This window comes from Bufo bufo, chromosome 2, assembly GCF_905171765.1.
Source record: "Bufo bufo chromosome 2, aBufBuf1.1, whole genome shotgun sequence".
NCBI lineage: Eukaryota > Metazoa > Chordata > Amphibia > Anura > Bufonidae > Bufo > Bufo bufo.
Genome location: NC_053390.1, coordinates 494,675,724 through 494,693,694, shown reverse-complemented (window position 1 = coordinate 494,693,694; position 17,971 = coordinate 494,675,724). Strand labels below are relative to the sequence as shown.

At 41.7% G+C, this 17,971-nt stretch overlaps 1 protein-coding gene across 2 annotated transcripts in view; it reads right to left on the bottom strand.

Moving 5' to 3' along the window:
• ADGRL3 (adhesion G protein-coupled receptor L3) overlaps positions 1-17,971 on the bottom strand; it is a 1,148,457-nt gene that overhangs the window by 546,413 nt on the left and 584,073 nt on the right. For both annotated transcript variants that reach the window (XM_040417792.1, XM_040417793.1), the window contains exon 11: positions 14,086-14,269. In XM_040417792.1, coding sequence (XP_040273726.1) covers positions 14,086-14,269 — 184 coding nt within the window. The remainder of the gene's footprint in view (positions 1-14,085; positions 14,270-17,971) is intronic.

Sequence of the window (17,971 nt, the reverse complement as noted above, 5' to 3'; positions counted from 1 at the left end):
GCTCCAGAGCTGCCCACAGTAGAAGCATATGTGCCCATGTGAGCATTTTTTACATTTTGGTAATATGTTGGCTCTGCTTTTTATTGCCATCACCACCCTCATCCTCTGCTGTCACCACCTCTTTATCACCCTGATTCAATTATCAGACCCTGCCAACACACAATCATCATAGACAGTATCCCCACCACTTTTCTTGAAGTGTGATATTGACTTCCCCCGCTACCCCCCATTGTTTCCTACATCTGTATTTTTCCCTGAATGCCACTACCACCATGATTAACAGTGCCCTTAACATCAGCCCCACTGCTACCAGTGCATCTATTATAACTACCTCCACCATTGCTACCTCCAGCAACACAACTATGCATTTCAGTCATCAGTTCCTCCACCTCCATCTGAACCTCCTCTAGGGAGTCTAAACACCGACTGGTTTAACACAACTCATCCACAGAAAAACAATATTGATAGACTTCCATAGCACCCAGCGTGTTGTCTCTTCTTAGCACAAAAAAGGCACGCCAATAGAAGAGGTCAGTGAAGACAGAGAAGATGTTTCTCTGGAGCCACAAGGAGGAATGTGTTGAACCCTGGTTCAAAGCATGGTGTCAGACTCTGAGGTAACATCAACATCATCATCCTTTGACTGAGATGTTGAGCGATATAAATTATGAATCGGCAGCACACCCTATGTCCACAGCTATCTTGTTACTCCATATACAGTGCTTGCAATGTTGTACCTTGGCCCATCGTTCCCAGGTATTGATAATAGATTTAAAAAACACAGCACTCTTCTTTGAAAATCCTTTGTGTGGTTATTAGCCGAACATAATGACATTTATCAAGATTTGCCTAGAGTCTAAACGTCGCTATGTTAACATAGTAACATAGTAACATAGTACATAAGGCCGAAAAAAGACATTTGTCCATCCAGTTCGGCCTGTTATCCTGCAAGTTGATCCAGAGGAAGGCAAAAAACCCTGTGAGGTAGAAGCCAATTTTCTCCACTTTAGGGGAATAAAAAATTCCTTCCCGACTCCAATCATGCAATCAGAATAACTCCCTGGATCAACGACCCCTCTCTAGTAGCTATAGCCTGTAATAGTATTACGCTCTAGAAACACATCCAAGCCCCTCTTGAATTCCTTTATTGTACTCACCATCACCACCTCCTCAGGCAGAGAGTTCCATAGTCTCACTGCTCTTACCGTAAAGAATCCTCTTCTATGTTTGTGCACAAACCTTCTTTCCTCCAGACGCAGAGGATGTCCCCTCGTCACAGTCACAGTCCTGGGGATAAATAGCTGATGGGATAGATCTCTGTACTGACCCCTGATATATTTATACATATTAATTAGATCTCCCCTCAGTCGTCTTTTTTCTAAAGTGAATAACCCTAATTTTGATAATCTTTCAGGGTACTGTAGTTGCCCCATTCCAGTTATTACTTTAGTTGCCCTCCTCTGAACCCTCTCTAGCTCTGCTATGTCTGCCTTGTTTACAGGAGCCCAGAACTGTACACAGTACTCCATGTGTGGTCTGACTAGCGATTTGTAAAGTGGTAGGACTATGTTCATATCACGGGAATCTATGCCCCTTTTGATGCAACCCATTATCTTGTTGGCCTTGGCAGCAGCTGCCTGACACTGGTTTTTGCTGCTTAGTTTGCTGTTTATTAAAATTCCTAGATCCTTTTCCATGTCAGTGTTACCGAGTGTTTTACCATTTAGTATGTACGGGTGACTTGCATTTTTCCTTCCCATGTGCATAACCTTACATTTATCAGTGTTAAACCTCATCTGCCACTTATCTGCCCAAGCCTCCAATCTATCCAGATCCCTCTGTAGTAGTATACTGTCCTCATCAGTGTAAATTACTTTACACAGTTTAGTGTCATCTACGAAAATTGATACTTTACTATGCAAGCCTTCTACAAGATCATTAATAAATATATTGAAGAGAATAGGGCCCAATACTGACCCCTGAGGTACTCCGCTAGTGACAGTGACCCAATCTGAGTGTGTACCGTTAATAACCACCCTCTGTTTTCTATCACTCAGCCAGTTACTTACCCACATACAGATGTTTTCTCCCAGTCCGAGCATTCTCATTTTATATACTAACCTTTTATGCGGTACAGTGTCAAATGCTTTGGAGAAGTCCAGATATACGACATCCATTGATTCGCCGCTGTCAAGTCTAGAACTTACCTCCTCATAGAAACTGATTAAATTAGTTTGACATGACCGATCCCTCACGAAGCCATGCTGATATGGCGTTATTTGCTTATTTCCGTTGAGATGCTCTAATATAGCATCTCTCAGAAAACCTTCAAACAGTTTACCCACAACAGATGTTAAACTTACCGGCCTATAGTTTCCAGGCTCTGTTTTTGGCCCCTTTTTGAATATTGGCACCACATATGCCACGCGCCAATCCTGTGGGACATTCCCTGTCAGTATAGAGTCTGCAAATATCAGAAATAAGGGTCTGGCTATGAAATTACTTAATTCCTTTAGGATACGGGGGTGTATGCCATCCGGTCCTGGCGATTTGTCTATTTTAATCTTTTTAAGCCGCTGATGTACTTCTTCCTGGGTCAGACAGGACACCTTTAATGGGGAATTTATTTTTGCATTCTGCATGTCATCTGACAATTTATTTTCCTCAGTGAATACATTGGAGAAAAAAATATTTAAAAGCTTTGCTTTCTCCTCGTCGCTCTCTGCGACTCCCCCCTCATTACTCTTTAAAGGGCCAACACCTTCAGCTTTATACTTTTTAACATTTATATAATTGAAGAACATTTTAGGGTTAGTTTTACTCTCTTTGGCAATTAATCTCTCGGTCTCTAGTTTGGCCGCTTTTATTTGTTTTTTACATGTTCTATTTTTTTCCTTATAGTTTTTCAGTGCTTCCGTGCAACCCTCCTGTTTTAGTGTTTTATATGCTTTCTTTTTGTCATTTATTGCTTTCTTTACAGTTCTGTTTATCCACATTGGTTTCTTTTTGTTCCTTAACCTTTTATTACCATACGGTATGTACCTCTCACAATGAGTTTTTAGGATGTTTTTAAAGATATCCCATTTTGTGTCTGTATTTGTGAGGACTTTGTCCCAGTTAGTTTGGCCTATGGCCTCTCTTAGTTGGCTAAATTTAGCTTTTTTGAAGTTTGGTATTTTTGTTCCTCCCTGTAGAAACGCTCTTTTGAATGATAATTGGAAGGTTATTACTTTATGGTCACTATTTCCCAGGTGTCCCCCGACCTGCACGTCTGTTGTTCTGTCAGGTCTATTGGTTAATACTAAGTCCAGTATGGCCGTCCCTCTAGTCGGGTCCTGAACCAGTTGGGAGAGGTAATTGTCTTTGGTTATAGCCACGAACCTGTTTCCCTTATGAGATATACAAGTTTCAGTTTCCCAGTCTATATCTGGTTAGTTGAAGTCCCCCATAATAACCACCTCATTATGATTTGCCGCCTCGTCTATCTCGTTTAGTAGTAGATTTTCTGTGGACTCTGGTATATTAGGTGGTTTATAGTAAACTCCTATTAGTAATTTATTGTTGTTTTTAGCTCCATGTATCTCTACCCATAGTGACTCCACATGTTCATGTCCCTCACTTATATCTTCTCGGACTGTGGGCTTTAGACAGGACTTTACATAAAGGCAGACCCCTCCCCCTCTCCGGTTTTGACGATCCTTTCTAAACAGACTGTAACCTTGTACATTAACTGCCCAGTCATAGCTATCATCCAGCCATGTCTCAGTTATTCCCACTATGTCATAGTCCTCCTCACACATCACTAATTCCAGTTCACCAGTTTTATTAGTCAGGCTTCTGGCATTAGTATACATACATTTGAGAGGTTTATGTATATTTTTTACCCTACACCTTTCCTTCTGAATTGTTCTAGTCCCTCCTTCCATTCCTCCCCCATTCTTATTACCTTGCCCCCGGTCTCTATCTGCACTATCTTCCCCTCCTATAACGTAATTACCCTCCCCCCCAGTCCCTAGTTTAAACAGTCCTCCAACCTTCTAGCCATCTTTCTCCCCAGCACAGCTGCCCCTTCCCCATTGATGTGCAGCCCGTCCCTACGATAGAGCCTGTTGCCGATAGAAAAATCGGCCCAGTTCTCCAGGAACCCAAACCCCTCCTTCCTACACCAGTTCTTGAGCCACTTGTTAATCTCCCTAATCTCCCATTGCCTTTCTTGTGTGGCTCGTGGTACAGGCAGTATTTCGGAAAATACTACCTTTGAGGTCCTTGCCCTCAGCTTTTGACCTAAATCCCTGAAATCATTTTTAAGGACTCTCCACCTACCTCTAACTTTGTCATTGGTTCCGATATGGACCATGACCGCTGGATCGTCTCCAGCCCCTCCCAGTAATCTGTCAACCCGATCCGCAATGTGTCGAACTCTAGCGCCAGGAAGACAGCACACTGTTCGGCGATCACGGTCTTTGTGACAGATTTCCCTATCTGTTCCCCTAATAATGGAGTCTCCCACTACCAGCACCTGTCTGGCCTGCCCTGCTCTCCTGGTTCCCTGCTTACTGGAGCTGACATTCCCCTGACTGGCAGAGGAAGTGTCTGGCTGCAGCAGTGCCGTCCCCGGACTGACATCCCCCTCATCTGCCAAACGTGCAAACTTGTTGGGGTGTGTCAGATCAGGGCTAGCCTCCCTGGCACTCTTCCCTCTACCCCGCTTTCTAACTTTTACCCAGCTAGCTACCTCACTTTCCTCAGCCTCCTCTCTGTCACCCTCCCCCTCATCTACCCCAAAGAGTGCTTGCTCGGTGAGAAGCAAACTCTTTTGCAAATTATCAATGCCTCTCAGTGTTGCAACTTGCCCATTTAGAGACTCGACCTGCGATTCCAAACGGGTAATTTGCTCACATCTAGAACAAAGATATACACCCTTGAACTCCTGTTCCAGGACTGCATACATCATGCAAGATGTGCACTGGACTGCGTTGTAAATTGTGCAACACATACCAAATGGGGATTACAACAGTAAAAAAGTAAAACAGTATAAATGATTTAGATTTAGACCCTGTCTGCTGTAGTTGAAGGACCACGTAAAATTAAGCCAACAACACACAAGGAAATTATATCCAACCTTAGTTTCCTGCTCCTTTTCTTAAACTCCTTATTTTTTAACTCCACTTAATAAGAATGTTCAGCTAATAAACCACACATAGGGTTTGAAAAGGAGAGTGCTGCATTTTTTATTCATTTATATTAGATAAATGAAGCAAAGGAGAACCGTAGCCTCCTGCTACTGCCTGGATGGCTGATGGAAACTGTGCTGCACATGACGTGGCTCAGGTCTTTCATTTTCAATTACCATACCCATTGCCACTCTGTCATTTACCAGACATTTTTATTTTTAATCGAATATAAATCAGAAGTCACACTATATTGTTGGACAGTGTGCAGTACAGTACAACAGTGAGTGACATAAAACATGTCAGGTACACCAGTCTGTGATGCATGGAATTTCCGTCACAAAATTTTCAAAAAAATTTTATTTATTTTTTTAAATGTGCAGTTGGACAGTGTCCACTACAATATAACAGTGAGTAATGCAGAAAAACACATCAGCTATACTAATCTATGATAAATGGAATTTTTATAAGGAAGTTTTCAACACTTATTTAAAACAAAAAATGCACTATTAACCCCTTAAGGACTCAGCCCTATTTCACCTTAAGGACTTGGCCATTTTTTGCAAATCTGACCAGTGTCACTTTAAGTGCTCATAACTTTAAAACGCTTTGACTTACCCAGGCCGTTCTGAGATTGTTTTTTCGTCACATATTGTACTTCATGACACTGCTAAAATTGGGTCAAAAAAGTTAATTTTTTTGCATAAAAAAATACAATTTTTACCAAAAATTTTGAAAAATTAGCAAATTTCAAAGTTTCAGTTTCTCTACCTCTGTAATACATAGTAATACCCCCAAAAATTGTGATGACTTTACATTCCCCATATGTCTACTTCATGTTTGTAGCATTTTGGGAATAATATTTTATTAAGTTTAGAAGCAAATTTTGAAATTTTTCAGAAATCTTCAAAATCCCACTTTTTATGGACCAGTTCAGGTTTGAAGTCATATTGTGAGGCTTAGATAATAGAAACCTCCCAAAAATGACCCCATTCTAGAAACTACACCCCTCAAGGTATTCAAAACAGTTTTTTCAAACTGTATTAACCCTTTAGGTCTTCCACAAGAGTTAATGGCAGATTGAGAAACAATTTAGAAATTTCTATTTTTTGGAAAATTTTCCAATATAATAAATTTTTTCCAGGAGTAAAACAAGGGTTAACTGCCAAACAAAACTCAAAATGGGTTGCCCTGATTCTGTAGTTTGCAGAAACACCCCATATGTGGTTGTAAACTACTGTTTGGCCAAACGGGAGCACATAGAAGGAGGGGAACACCATATGGGGTTTGGAAGGCAGATTTTGCAGGACTGGTTTTGTTTATACCATGTCCCATTTGAAGCCCCCTGTTGCACCCCTAGAATAGAAATTTCAAAAAAGTGACTCCATCTAAGAAAGTACACCCCTCAAGGTATTCAAAACTGGGTTTACAAACTTTGTTAACCCTTTAGGTGTTCCACAAGAGTTATTGACAGATGGAGAAACAATTTAGAAATTTCTATTTTTTTGAAAATTTTCCAATATATTTAATTTATTCCAGGAGTAAAACAAGGGTTAACTGCCAAACAAAACTCAAAATGGGTTGCCCTGATTCTGTAGTTTGCAGAAACACCCCATATGTGGTCGTAAACTACTATTTGGCTAAACGGCAGGACATAGAAGAAGGGGAACGTCATATGGTTTTTGGAAGGCAGATTTTGCTGGACTGGTTTATTTACACCATGTACCCTTTCAAGCCCCCTGATGCACCCCTAGAGTAGAAACTCCATAAAAGTGACCCCATCTAGGAAACTACGGGATAAGGTGGTTGTTGTTTTGGGACTATTTTAGGGGTAAATATGATTTTTGGTTGCTCTATATTACTCTTTTTTGAGGCAATGTAACAAAAAAAAAATTCTAAAATTGTTTCTACATTCGCTATTTAGTTTTGTGGAACACCTAAAGGGTTAACATAGTTTGTAAAGTAACTTTTGAATACCTTGAGGGGTGTAGTTTCTTAGATCGGGTCACTTTTTTGGAGTTTCTAGTCTAGGCTACATCAGGGGGGCTTCTAATGGGACATGGTGTCAAAAAAAAAACTGTCCATCAAAATCTGCCTTCCAGAAACCGTATGAAGTTCCCTTCGTTCTATGCCCTGCCGTGCGGCTATATAGCCATTTACGACAACATATGGGGTGTTTCTGCAAACTACAGAATCAGGGCCATAAATATTGAGTTTTGTTTGGCTGTTAACCTTTGCTTTATTACCGGCAAAAAGGATTCAAATGGAAATTTTGCCCAAAAATGGGTGTTTTGGCACCGTTTTTATTTTATATTTTTAACACCGTTCATCCGAGGCGTTTGGTCAAAAGTTATTTTTATAGCGACGACTTTTACGCACGCGACGATGCCCAATATGTATGGCTCTCAGACTTTGGAGACACTAAGCAGGCATCCTAAAAACTGCGGCCCTCCAGATGTTGTAAAACTACAATTCCCACCATGCCCTGCTGATGGCTGTAGGTTGTCTGGGCATGCTGGGAGTTATAGTTTTACAACATCTGGAGGGCCGCAGTTTGAGGACGCCTGCTCTAAAACTAATATTTTTTTGGGGAAAAAAAATTGTTTCCGTGTCTCCAAAGTCTGAGAGCCATAGTTTTTTATGTTCTCTAGTGGACTGTTGGGGATTATAAAAATTTAGTACTCCATTGAAGTGTGATACTCCCTGAAGCAATTGATAATGCAGAGGCCCGGATGATCGGGGCACGTGTCACATTGAGTAGTGGTGTCCTTCCGTATCCCCCTCTTGTGACACACTCTGCCTCTTTTTTGGGTTCGTCCCTTCTTTCCAGTATGGGGGACCACACCTGGAAAGTGTTGGCCAGGGACGATCCGGGCGCCTCAAATTCCCGAGGTACTCCGGCCTGCTCTTTCCCGGTCCGAAAAGATCAGGTCTTTGAGGACTGCCTCATAGAATTGGAGGAATGTCCCTGTGCTGCCAGCGCTTCGGGATAGTACAAAAGAGTTGTACATGGCAACCTGTACCAAGTAGACCGCAACTTTTTTGTACCATGCCCGGGTTTTGCGCATGGCATTATATGGCTTGAGGACTTGATCAGAGATCAACTCCTCCCATATACCGATTGTAGTCGACGATACAATCGGGCTTGAGGACCGTTGCCGCGGTACCTCGCACAGGGACAGGGGTGGTGCTGTTACCGTGGATTGTGGACAGCATAAGGACATCCCTCTTGTCCTTATATCTGACCAGCAACAGGTTTCCACTGGTAAGTGCACGGGTCTCACCCCTGGGGATAGGTACCTGGAGGGGGTGGGCAGGGAGGCCGCGTTGATTTTTCCGCACGGTCCCACAAGCGAACGTGGATCTGGCGGCAAGGGACCTGAACAAGGGAATGCTGGTATAAAAGTTGTCCACGTACAAGTGGTAACCGTTTTCCAGCAGTGGGTACATAAGGTCCCACACGAGTTTCCCGGTAACACCCAGAGTGGGGGGACATTCTGGGGGTTGAATCCGGGAATCTCGCCCCTCGTACACACGAAATTTGTAAGTGTACCCTGAGGTACTCTCACAAATTTTGTATAGCTTCACGCCATACCTCGCCTGCTTTGTGGGAATATATTGGCGGAAACTCAGTCTCCCCTTGAACGCAACGAGAGACTCATCAACCGCGACCTCCCTTCCAGGTACGTAGGCCTGCTGAAATGTGGCCCCAAATACAGCCGGTCATAGGCAGGATCACCTCGGGGTGGACATGCTGCATTATCGGAATAATGCAGACATTTCCGGATGGCCTCAAACCGGGGACGTGTCATGGCCATACTGTACAGTGGGGTCTGGTAGAGGACGTCCCCACTCCAGTATTGCCTGACACTGGGTTTTTGGACTAGACCCATATGCAGCACGAGGCCCCAAAATGTCCTCATCTCGGCTGCACTGACCGGCGTCCAGCCACCGGGTCTAGCCAAAAATGAGCCTGGGTTTTGAGCGACGAACTGTTGGGCGTACAGATTCGTCTGCTCCACCATCAGATTCACCAGTGGGTTACTGAAAAAAAAACTAAGATAGTCAATTTCAGTAAACCCCACTGTGGGAATCTGGATTCCAGGATTGCCAGCAAAATCCGGAATCTCAGGCTCAAAGTCCACTGGGGGACACCAGCTAAGTTCATCGGCAGGGGGCTCCGGTGGACTTATTTGGTGGGCCGGGAAACCAGTACGAACCCCAGGGCAACTCGTACTAGGGTGGGCCAATGGAGCCCTAGCATGTGGGGCCCCTGGCTCCGCCTGGCGGCGTCTCCGCCGCCTTGGTGGCCCATCGTCATCCGATGATGATGAGGAGGATGCGGATGATAAAAGGAACGTGGGGTCATCCTCATCCTCACTGGGGCTCTCAGAGTCGGAGGCAATCTGGGCGTATGCCTCCTCGGCCGAGAACATCCGGCGGGCCATGGGTGTGTGTGCGTGTGTGGCAAACTTTATTATATGTGCGTGTGTGTGGGGGCAACGGGTGTTCGCGTACTAAAAAAGGAAAAAAAAGGGGCAAGTGTTAGAAAAAAAAAAAAAAAAGTTCAAAGTTGCTGATCAGCGGTACAACGCAAGTGGCTTCCTAACGGTGCCTCTCCCTCACTGACCCTAACCTACCTGGGTGGCGATGGGTGCAGGAGGGTGATGGATTACGATTAGGGGGACTCAGGAGCTGGACGCTGGACGGTGCTGCACAGGAAGAGGAGGGGAGAGAGGAGCGCAGGAAGTTTCAATCTCGCGCCTCTCTCCCCTGCACCAATCAGCACCCTGGACAGCAGTGTTCAGCACCAGGGCCAGCACCGCCTCTCCAAATCCTCGGACTGCGATAGGTGGTGTATAATTACGCCACCGATCCTAGTCTTTTTCCGGTTCATCGGGTCACAGGACACCCGAATGGACCGGAAACGCAGAAAACCGCAGGTCTGAATTGACCTGCGGTTTTCTGCGATCGTCGATACGGGGGGGTCAAATGACCACCCCCTGCATTGTTACGGGATGCCGGCTGAATGATTTCAGCCGAAATCCCGTTCCGATTAACCCCCGCGGCGCCGGAATAGCAAATTAAAGCCATGACGTACCGGTACGTCATGGGTCCTTAAGGATTCGGGACCCATGCCGTACCGGTACGTCCTAAGTCCTTAAGGGGTTAAGTAGAGTACACTACAATATAACAGTAAGGCCTTATTCACACGTCCGAAATGAAAACTGATAAGATGTTTAGTGATTCATCTGTGAAGATTTCCGTGAAGAATCCGTGTTTGGTCCTTTTGTCCGTTTTTGATTTCCGTGTTCCACAAACACAGCACAGCAGTAAAAAAAAATTCTGAGCATTTCCTATAAATGGTCTGTAAAATACGGATGAAAAACGGATGGCGTCCGTGTTGGGTTCGTGTATTTAACAGACCCATAGACTATAATAGGAGAGATGGATCTGCAAATACAGTATAGCATGCTTTCGTGCTAAAACCACCGACCCAGGGGCCGTGCTAAAACACGGATATGTGAACACACACATTAAAATGAATGGGTAGGTGTGCTGTTGAACACGAAGGGCGCATGTTCCTGAATCACTGATGTGTGAATAAGAAAAAATTAGTACTGTAGCTTTTAATATTGATGTGCAGTGAAAGTAGAGCCTCACTGAATGGAAATAGCTGCAGCCAAGTGACACACACATTACGCTACACTGACCCTGTCCGTAGATAAAACCTCTCTATGTATATTAATTAATTAAATGTAACTAACTAGTAGCTATTATCTTCCTTAAAACTGTCCATATCTGACACTCTGCCAGACATCCTGCCATATCAATGTACAAGTGCAAGATAGACATTACTTTCTTGGTTGGGATCTTATATAGTGCCTATGATACATGTCAATATCGTCCCTTCTGATTGGATGAGGCTGACTGCAAGACATTATGGGCAAGCCGACTGGCCACGGCAATGCCTGGGGTCATGTGGTCCTACTTTTTCATCTTCCCTGCCCTGCTGGGATCCTGAAGTTTTGGGAAATTTGTGACAAATTTATACTTATAATTGAGTCTCTCCTTTCTATTTAGTTTATTATTGTGTGATCCGCTAGAGTTTGCTGTATATCTCTTAAATGGTAAAATTGCAAAGTATGATAACAACATGTCAAGGCAGTTGAGTCTCCAGCAGTTCATGACTCTGTGATGCAACCAAATCTTTCTTTAAACGCCAAGCATTCTATTACGGCTCAAATGACAACAATATTGTCTTTTACCAACTCAAGATAGAACCTCAGATGCATCTATTAGGATATACAGCAGGTATCAAAGGATACACATGACATCCCATGGGTTATTGCGCCTAAGGCTGTTCTTTCAAGCCAGTGCTAAAAATCTTGATGCAATGATCGCTATTGTATTTGGCATAATAAGGATTCAGCGGCTGGTATGGGCAGTTTCTCTACAGTTTTTTCCAACAATGGTAAAGGTTGTTTTATGGGACAGCCCTGGGTCTAACAAAGGCATCCAAAGCCACCCTGTGTGTTACCCTGTTAGGGCATACATGAAATATGTCCCAACCAGCTGCCTGTGCTGCACTGCACAGACAGTAGTGCATTGGAATATATAGGTATTCCTATGCATTAGCATAAAAAGGTAAATTTTAAATATATATAAAAAGGGACACAGGCAGGGGCTGGAGTGAAATAAAATAAGCAGTACATTGTCAGAACTATTGGGTACAAATAAAGTCTATAAGTATAAGGCCTGTATAAGATGTCTGGACATGTGCTGAGTTTTGATGATTTTCAGTGTATAGAAAGACTCTAATCTTTCTTTGGGGTTTTTATATTAAGCAATGTATGAGTGGATTGATTTTTATATCATCAATTTAAATACGTGTGTTGTACTGTATATATATAAGAGTGTGGTCCTAATAGATATATTCAGTTTTAAGGTAAGAATTAAGGTACAAATTCCTATGTCATTTTTTAGAATTTCTCTCAGTGTAAAACTCAAGTTAATTATTTCTTTCCTTAAGATTTTCTTGAATGGAGAAATGTGGACACAGGTGATTATAAACAAACCCTGTCTTTTCCCCAGAACAATGACTTGAGTATGGTCATGTGTATCTTGATTTAATTAGGTCTGGTCAAAAGATTAAGGGATATGCGAGGTGCTTGACCAGATACAAAAGTCATTGTCTATTCAAGATCTCCTCAAGGTTTTGTCTGAAACCTTAGTTAAAGTGTATCGCTAGTAAATGAATAAGAGAAATAATAATGTGCCTTGATTTTTGTATGGAGTACTAGTGCCATCTAGTGTTATGGTAACATAAAGATCTAGCGTGTATTTTCCCTAGAGGGAGGTTCTATTAATTATAAGTGAGGTCACTAGTTAATGATAAAGCTTGGCCAAGCCCTTTCTAAGATAGGATAAAAAGATGGTCTGGGCTGACAGAAGGGATCGATCTATCTATCCATCTCTGGATCTCTCTCTCTAACTATCATCATCAAGGGACGATCATCAAGGGAAAAGACCAGATCCAGCCCTGACCACCTTTTCAGACATTGGAGGCAGCCATCTTAGAACCATTGAAACTGATTTCTGCTAGCTGACATTTTGGTATAGTATAACCTTACCTATATTTTATAGGATAATTAATTAATATAATACATATCTATATATATTCAATTAACCATACCTTGTGTATAGTATCTGTTTTGTAATAAGATTGGGGTGTACCTGCAGCATCATCCTGAAAATTAATCCAATACAGGGAGATTGAAAATATACTGGTGAAAACACGGTATTATCTCCAAGGAACGGAATTCAGTTCTAGACCGGTACGGTTGATTATATATATATAAATATATGTATAGATAAAGCTAAACCAGATTTGGGTTTAATCAGACATTTGTCGGCTGAGAGAAATCAAGTATTAAATTGATTTAAAATATAATTGAGGGGTATCATTATAAGGCATAATTGTGTAGATATATTCTCAATTATTTTTGACTTTCCCACTATTTTGCATATCATTGATTGAATTTTATTATCACCAATTTTATTATATATTATTTTGTACTAAAATTTGTATTAATAAATTACATATATATTTTGTTTGTAACTGGGTTTTGTCTTCAATTCAACGCAGATCACGAGCTTGTTTTAGCTTGATATTTATGATAATAAATTATAATCTCCTTCATTATAGATTTTAATTTATTCACCTAAATAATATAGACTGTCAATCGGAGACAGCATAAATATTCCGACAACATACATGTTGAATCGCCTGCTCCAGCGCTGCTGTTCTGAAATTCGCCACCAGTCTTTGAATACAGGGCTGCAATGCTGTCACCATTTACTGGCCTCTATTGTGGACCTTTACAGCCCTTTGATTGACCAAGCCAAGAATGAATGTGGAAGAGGGAATTGGGAGAGATAACTGTTGGCCGACAATTCTCTCATGTGAATGTCCAGCTTTGAAGTGGATGAAAGCAACACTAAGGGTCCATTCACACGTCCGTAGTGTATTACGAATCTGCAATAGAACCCCCATAGAACTGCCTATTATAGTCCGCAATTGTGGACAAGAATAGAACATGTTCTATCTTTTTCGGGAGCCGCGGACCGGAAGATCGGGGCCGCGCTAAGGAAATGCGGATGCGGACAGCACACTGTGTGCTGTCCACATCTCTTCCGGCCCCATGTTCGTTCTGCAACGTTGCGGATCGGATCCGGACCCATTGTACGGACATGTGAATGGACCCATAAATCAGATGATTCTGACACAAGAGCCAAAGTATAGAGAAAGATGTTTATCAACTGAGCTTAAAAAATATGTGAAGTCACTGGACATATGCATTTTCCCTATGCACTCACTAAGTGATTAAAAAAAAACATGCATTTTACTTACGAATATTTTCTGTGTTTTCTCTTACAATGTCAGTTTTTAAGAGATTATCAGCTAATACAAATGCTCCTTCTTCTACTGTGTCAAGAAGCATTGTGGCTGCTCGTACTTGGTCCTTTTCTGTTAAGTCTTGCCATGCCTCCTTAGCTTGTGGCTGTAGAAGATTATTAACAGTCTCAACCATTGCCTGCAAAATAGAGAAAAATTGTGATCTATGGGTGTGTTTGTAGGTTATTCAAAGATATAGTTTTTTTCCCAAGGAACATTGCCGATCTGAAAATGGGACACTCATCTCATAAAACCAGAACTGTACTACTCAAAGAGCCTCTGTCATCATGATAAACCCTATTAAACCAGGCATACTGCGTGGCAGAGTTTATCATGTTGATTAAAAGAGTCCAATTGCCCCCCGAAACAATGCCAGAACAGGTCAGAAGCACAGAGGTTAAGAAATGATAAGCTCAGAGTCCTGTCTACAAATGCTCGCAGTTTAGGTAAAAAAATCAATGAACTTGGGTCAATAATGGCATCTGAGAATGTAGATTTAGTGGCTGTTACGGAGACATGGTTTAATGAAAGAAATGACTGGGACATAACCATACCAGGGTACTCTTTATACAGAAGAGACAGAGAAGGCAAGAAAGGAGGAGGAGTGGCCCTGTATGTGAAAGATATCATTAAATCTAACCTAATACAAGTTGGTGAGGCCAACATAGAGTCAGTTTGGGTTACGTTGCAGTTTGCTAACCATGCAGTAACTCGTGTAGGTGTGATATATAGACCACCTGGTCAAGTTAAAGAACTAGATGATCTACTAGTTGAAGAAATAGCTAAAATGACAATGAAAGGAGAAGTTATCATTATGGGAGATTTCAATCTTCCAGATATAAACTGGAAAACCAAAATAGCAAGTTCTACCAGGAGTACAGATATTCTAAATTCCCTACTGGGGTTATCTCTACAACAAGTGGTTGAGGAGCCAACCCGGAGGGAGGCCATTTTGGATTTGGTATTCACAAACGGGGATTCGGTATATGATGTCATTGTAGGCGAAACCTTGGGATCTAGTGATCACCAGTGTGGTTTAATATAAGAACTGTGAAAGAGTCCCACCACACAAAAACAAAAGTTTTAGATTTTAGAAAAACAGACTTTTCAAAAATGAAATTAGTCATAAATGAGTCCTTATCAGACTGGAACGGATTACATGGAGTCCAGGAGAAATGGGACTACTTAAAAGGTGCATTATTGAAGGCAACAGAAAATTGCATTAGACTTGTCAGTAAAAGCAAAAAAAGGAGGAGACCAATGTGGTACTCAGCAGAAGTGGCCCAAATCATTAAAAATAAAAAGCTAGCATTTTGTAATTATAAAAAAACCCAGAGCAATGAAGATAAGGAAATCTACAAGATTAGGCAGAGAGAGGCCAAGCAAGTTATAAGAACTTCTAAAGCGCAGGCAGAAGAAAAACTAGCTCAGTCTATGAAAAAAGGGGATAAGACATTCTTCAGATATATAAATGAAAAAAGGAAATTAAAACAAGGAATAACTAAATTAAAAACAAAGGACGGAAGGTATGTAGAAGAGAATAAAGGGCTAGCCGACTGCCTTAATGAATACTTCTGTTCAGTTTTTACAAAAGAAAAAGGAGAAGGACCTCCACTAGAAAGAATGACTATTAAATCGTTTGATGCATGTATCTTTACAGAGGAAGATGTTCTAAGTTTGCTGTCTAAGGTGAAGACAGATAAGTCACAGGGGCCTGATGAGATACACCCAAAATTATTAAAAGAGCTTAGTGGTGAGCTGGCAAAACCGTTAACAGATTTATTTAACCAATCATTAGTAACAGGAGTCGTCCCGGAATATTGGAAATTGGCAAATGTCGTGCCCATTCACAAGAAAGGTAGTAGGGAGGAATCTAGCAACTATAGACCAGTGAGTCTGACATCAATAGTAGGCAAATTAATGGAAACCCTATTGAAGGATAGGATTGTGGAACATCTAAAATCCCATGGATTGCAAGATGAAAAACAACATGGGTTTACTTCAGGGAGATCATGTCAAACAAATCTTATAGATTTTTTTGACTGGGTGAATAAAATAATAGACGGTGGAGGTGCAGTAGACATCGCATATCTAGATTTTAGTAAGGCTTTTGACACTGTCCCACATAGAAGACTTATCAATAAACTGCATTCATTGAGCATGGACTCCCATATTGTTGAGTGGATTAGGCAGTGGCTGAGTGACAGACAACAGAAGGTTGTAGTCAATGGAGAACATTCAAAACAAGGTAATGTTACCAGTGGGGTTCCACAGGGATCTGTACTGGGACCGATTTTGTTTAATATCTTTATAAGTGATATTGCAAAAGGCCTCGCTGGTAAGGTTTGTCTTTTTGCTGATGACACAAAGATATGTAACAGGGTTGATGTTCCTGGAGGGAAACGCCAAATGGAAAAGGATTTAGGAAAACTAGAAGAATGGTCAGAACTCTGGAAACTGAAATTTAATGTGGATAAGTGCAAGATAATGCACCTGGGGCGTAAAAACCCAAGGGCAGAATATAGAATATTTGACACAGTCCTGACCTCAGTATCTGAGGAAAGGGATTTAGGAGTAATTATTTCAGAAGACTTAAAGGTGGGAAGACAATGTAATAGAGCAGCACGAAATGCCAGCAGAATGCTTGGATGTATAGGGAGAGGTATAGGCAGTAGAAAGAGTGAAGTGCTTATGCCGCTGTACAGAACACTGGTGAGACCTCACTTGGAGTATTGTGCGCAGTACTGGAGGCCATATCTCCAGAAGGATATAGATACTCTATAGAGAGTTCAGAGAAGAGCTACTAAACTAGTACATGGATTGCAGGATAAAACTTACCAGGAAAGGTTAAAGGACCTTAATATGTATAGCTTGGAAGAAAGAAGAGACAGAGGGGATATGATAGAAACTTTTAAATACATAAAGGGAATCAACTCAGTAAAGGAAGAGAGCATATTTAAAAGAAGAAAAACTACCACAAGAGGACACCGTTTTAAATTAGAGGGGCAAAGGTTTAAAAGTAATATAAGGAAGTATTACTTTACTGAGAGAGTAGTGGATGCATGGAATAGCCTTCCTGCAGAAGTGGTAGCTGCAAATACAGTGAAGGGGTTTAAGCATGCATGGGATAGGCATAAGGCCATCCTTCATATAAGATAGGGCCGGGGGCTATCCATAGTATTCAATATATTGGGCAGACTAGATGGGCCAAATGGTTCTTATCTGCCGACACATTCTATGTTTCTATGTTCTTTTGTCTGTACGTTAAACAGCTGCAGAGATATCTGTTTCTATTTATATGCACATAAGCATGTTTAAACACCCCTGTGCTCTGCACACACCACTTCCTCTTAACTGACAGGGTTAGGCATCAGCATGCTGAGAGCAGAGCTGTGTCCAGCATGTACATATTATAGAAAGCAAATACATTGCTGGTTTATTCAGAGGCACAATAGTTGATTATAAAGACACCAGTAATACAGTCAGGTCCATAAATATTGGGACATGGACACAATTCTAACATTTTTGGCTCTATACACCACCACATCAGGTGAACGGTGTAGGAATGACAGCAGTTTGCATATGTGCCTCCCACTTGTTAAGGGACCAAAAGTAATGGGACAGAATAATAATCATAAATCAAACTTTCACTTTTTAATACTTGGTTGCAAATCCTTTGCAGTCAATTACAGCCTGAAGTCTGGAACGCAAAGACATCACCAGACACTGGGTTTCATCCCTGGTGATGCTCTGCCAGGCCTCTACTGCAACTGTCTTCAGTTCCTGCTTGTTCTTGGGGCATTTTCCATTCAATTTTGTCTTCAGCAAGTGAAACGCATGC